The sequence below is a fragment of the Belonocnema kinseyi genome, chromosome 7 (genome assembly GCF_010883055.1).
Source record: "Belonocnema kinseyi isolate 2016_QV_RU_SX_M_011 chromosome 7, B_treatae_v1, whole genome shotgun sequence".
Classification (NCBI taxonomy): domain Eukaryota; kingdom Metazoa; phylum Arthropoda; class Insecta; order Hymenoptera; family Cynipidae; genus Belonocnema; species Belonocnema kinseyi.
The window spans coordinates 108,830,463-108,834,382 of NC_046663.1; the positions used below are offsets into that span (position 1 = coordinate 108,830,463).

Sequence of the window (3,920 nt, forward strand, 5' to 3'; positions counted from 1 at the left end):
TCAATAGTGAAGGAAAGAGATACGTATTTCTGACTTTGACCACAATTTAAAATAAACTGTTATAATCATGTGAAGATTGCCCGGGAACTCTCAAAGAATGGCACACATTTTTTCAAAATCCGGCTATTTTTCTAAAATTCTTCTTGGGGAACATAGGGAAAAATTACCTGGAGGGCAATGCGGGGCAATGATTATATCTCCTCTGTGGTGTGACGTCATCTACTGGAAATTCTAGGAATTTCGTTTTGATCGTTCCCTAAACTTCCCATGTAAAATTGTTATAATATAGTGGTTATATTTCAAGTTATGAAACACATAGATCGTTTTTGTGCCCGATTATAATTTTGTATGATTTTCAACTACACATAAGCAATACAAATGTTTGCTTAATTAAAAGCTCTTCAGCACAATTCCATTTGCGATTCTATTTGCTTAATAGCCCTTCGTTTGCGTTGAGGTTGTTTTCGATTGGGAGTATTATCGCGATTTCGGGAGACATATTGGAAAAAGTACTTTGGCGGCACAATGGGCAAAATGGGACACCGCCTTCGAATTTAGTAGAGCGCACATTGTTTTCGATTTCTGTTGAATGCAGAAATCGCGGGTCACAACTGTTTGTACTATCACAATTTTTCGAGCGAACATTGGGCCTAATACAGTTTGTGCGACAGTTGGGCTATCAGTCTTTTGCAGGTTTCGACAGTCAAAACGGAAACGAAATTAATGCCTGCGTATTTTTTGAGGCCTCATTTTAGTCATTTTTATATAAAAAGGGAACAACAAAACTTGTTACCGTGCAAGGAGAAAAAGAGGATGAAAAAATTTATTAAAAAAATCAACAAAATAGTAGAACCTGGCATTTTTTTAATGCAAACATTTTTCATTAGTATATTATTTTTGAATGTGATAAAAAAGTATTTTAGTATGAAAAACGTTATAAAGCAAAATAGTCCCGTTTTGCCCCATGTTCTCCTGCGTGGATTTTCTCAAAAATTGCTCTTTAAACTTTTTTTTTAGAAAAAGATTGTAATATGTACTATATTTTTCGAATTTCATTCTTGGTGCACTACTGCTTCACATTGAAATAATTTATTTTTGAAAAATTGAATTTTCGCATTTTCCTGGGCCGAAACGAATCTTTTTTAATGTTTTCAATATTTGTTTTTTTACAACTATGCTAATATAAGGAAAGCATCCTATCAGTTATATAGGGGGCTAACTAGCTTCACGTAGCACATTTTACTGTCTATCTCTAGAAAAAAATGTTAAACAGCGGGGTTTTTGAGAAAATCCACTTACGAAAATTTCAGAAAACGGCCTTTATTTTATGATTTTTCTCAATTTTTATGTTTTTGGGAACCAAATGAAAGAGCAATGATTCATACTTGGAAAAAGGTTAAATGAAAAAAATCTACTCTGGAAACGACATATCTCATTTTAAAAATAAGGCTGGATAACGGAATCCCTTTTTTGCGGTTCTTTAAGGGGTTTCTTGTTTAGGATAAAGGAATCTCCAAATTTTATGTAATATATTATTATAATTGTTATTATACCATTAGGCTATTTTCCTTTTAAGGTTTTTCAGATTTATCTAGAATTCTCATGTTACTCATTTAAGTAACACGTTCATTCCGCAACACTGCTCCTACCCAGGCTGCTGATCAATCTTTCTAGCAAGCAGCCCAAGTGAAGAGCCTCACAATATCGTAATGTAAGGTTCCCCACTCGGGCCCATTAGCATCCAAGGTCTTTTTTATAATGATTATCAATTACTCATGTAAGAATTTCGTTTATTATTTGGAAAAATTGGCAGAAAAGAATTCATTATCTTTAAATAAATAAATAATTGTACCTATATATTTTATTTACCAGTGTATTGCTGCAAACAATGATGGGCAGGATGAGAAGCGGCCACGAAAAAGTGACAATAGCCTTCCAGTACATCTTGAGAAAAGTCAACGTTGAAACACACATAGATACTTGACCTACACCTTCAGGAAGATTTGACCTATGTATGAAAAAATATATATCAAATGCATGTTTATGTTTTTATAATTTTATCGATTTAAAAATTTCGCACTGCTATAAATTTCATAAAGAGTGGAACATAATATTCGTTGCATGTCGACTTAAAGAGGTTATTTATTTTTATTATTCTTCGAAAACTGATAATAAAAACGAAACTCAACCCTTCCATATGTAAGTCCTTCGCTGATATGTGATTGTTATATAACTCTGATTTCCTTGCCTTTTAAGTAGATTTTCTTATTTGCAGGTGGAAAATTTGTATTACCGATTCCACTCTTATAAACGCTTGCTATGATGTAGATGTTGAGGAATTATCACTTTCTCATTCCCTCCTTGTTAAACATACTATATTTATGTTAAGCTAATATTTTGGCCACACCTTGACATTTGATTTTCAACTATTTAACAAACTATTCGTTTTTTCTTAGACTTTGAATAATTAGGTATGTTCAAAATTTATAAAAATTTCAGAATTGATTATATATTGCTTTTCCATTTTATATGCTTTCAGAATTAAATAGATATTTCAAAACATAATCGCTTTGAAATTCGAAAACATTTTGAATGATTTTTTTACCTTCTTTTAGAAAATTTTCACATTTAGAAATAAAAAATATATAAAAGCAGTCCTTATGTAGCCAGTTTAATAAAGATATTGCTTGCGTGATCTGACGATACTTCGTCGCGCATACCTCGCATTTACAAAAGGAAAAAGCAATAAAGAGTTAAATGCAATGACTTCAAATGGGAGATAAAGACGGTATCTCAGTTAATTCAAATTACTTTTCTAATTTGAATTTTTAAACAGAATTTCATATCAGTTTAGTTTCAGGTGAGACCCAGGGCTTGTGCTGATCATCTTTTCTATAAAAAATATGCCCGCTTGGCGGGCACATTCTCATCGCGCGCTAAGCGTATGGCTCGCTTCGCTCGCAAGTTTGAGCGCGCCTAGGGCGCGCGACGGTTGAATCTCGTACTTCGCGCTCGATAATGGGTTACCTCGCGCTTCGCGCTCAGATAGTTATTCTTTGCATTTGGAATGCTTCAAAAAAAATTTATCAAAAAGATCTCTTTTAGATGGCAGTATTTATATGTGTCTTCAAATTCTAAAATGTCTACTTAATTAACCCGTTAACGCCCAGAATGCCTCTTTGGGTACACCACTCTTTCTGGATTTATAACTCGTGCAATTCAAGGTATGAAAAATTGATCGACACATATTTTTGAAGCTTAAGATCTCTACTTTCCGATGGTGTGCATGAAAATGTGATAAAGTGTTGTTAATTATGAAAAAATATCGTTTAAACAAAAAAAAACACGATTTTTTCAAATTTTTTTTTTACAAAATCGAGTTTTCCGAATGGTTCCCAGTGAGATATCTACTTGGAACCTCAATAACCGGTTCAGAATTTTTTAAATAATTTTTTTGATTTTGCAATTTGTCAATTTTTGAAAAATTAAAAAATTTCTCCAAAAAATTAAAAAAAATTCAGGTGAATTCTTTGTTCGATTCTAAAAACTTTTTATTCTTGATAATTTTTGCGATAAGCTCATGGTTCTCAAGAAAAAAATTCACAAAAGTCATCATTCTTGATCACATAACTCATATGCATTCGCAGATCGATCGTCTGTTTGCCGCAAACGAAGTTTACGTTGCTTGACTATCACCAACGTGGAGGTCGACGAATATAGATAGTCTTCCCCCCTTTTTTGCATTTTTGTGAATTTTATATCTTTTTTTTCATAATTTATCATGGGTTTTTTTTTAGAATCGGCAACTTATTCTCATATTTTTCAGTATGTACTTGTGAAAAACAATTTTTACAGTAATATGCTTCGCAATCAATACAGTATCTGGTAGTTCTTAGAGGACATTCTTTGCTGGTACATGA

At 32.6% G+C, this 3,920-nt stretch overlaps 1 protein-coding gene across 1 annotated transcript in view; it reads right to left on the reverse strand.

Moving 5' to 3' along the window:
• Positions 1 to 2,363, reverse strand: part of LOC117176851 (protein I'm not dead yet-like) — a 17,270-nt gene extending 14,907 nt beyond the window's left edge. Inside the window, exons 1-2 of the mRNA XM_033367193.1 lie at positions 2,190 to 2,363; positions 1,870 to 2,008 (exon numbers count right to left, since the gene is read on the reverse strand). Coding sequence (XP_033223084.1) covers positions 1,870 to 2,008; positions 2,190 to 2,197 — 147 coding nt within the window. The 5' untranslated portion in view covers positions 2,198 to 2,363. The remainder of the gene's footprint in view (positions 1 to 1,869; positions 2,009 to 2,189) is intronic.
• Positions 2,364 to 3,920: the final 1,557 nt, after the last annotated feature.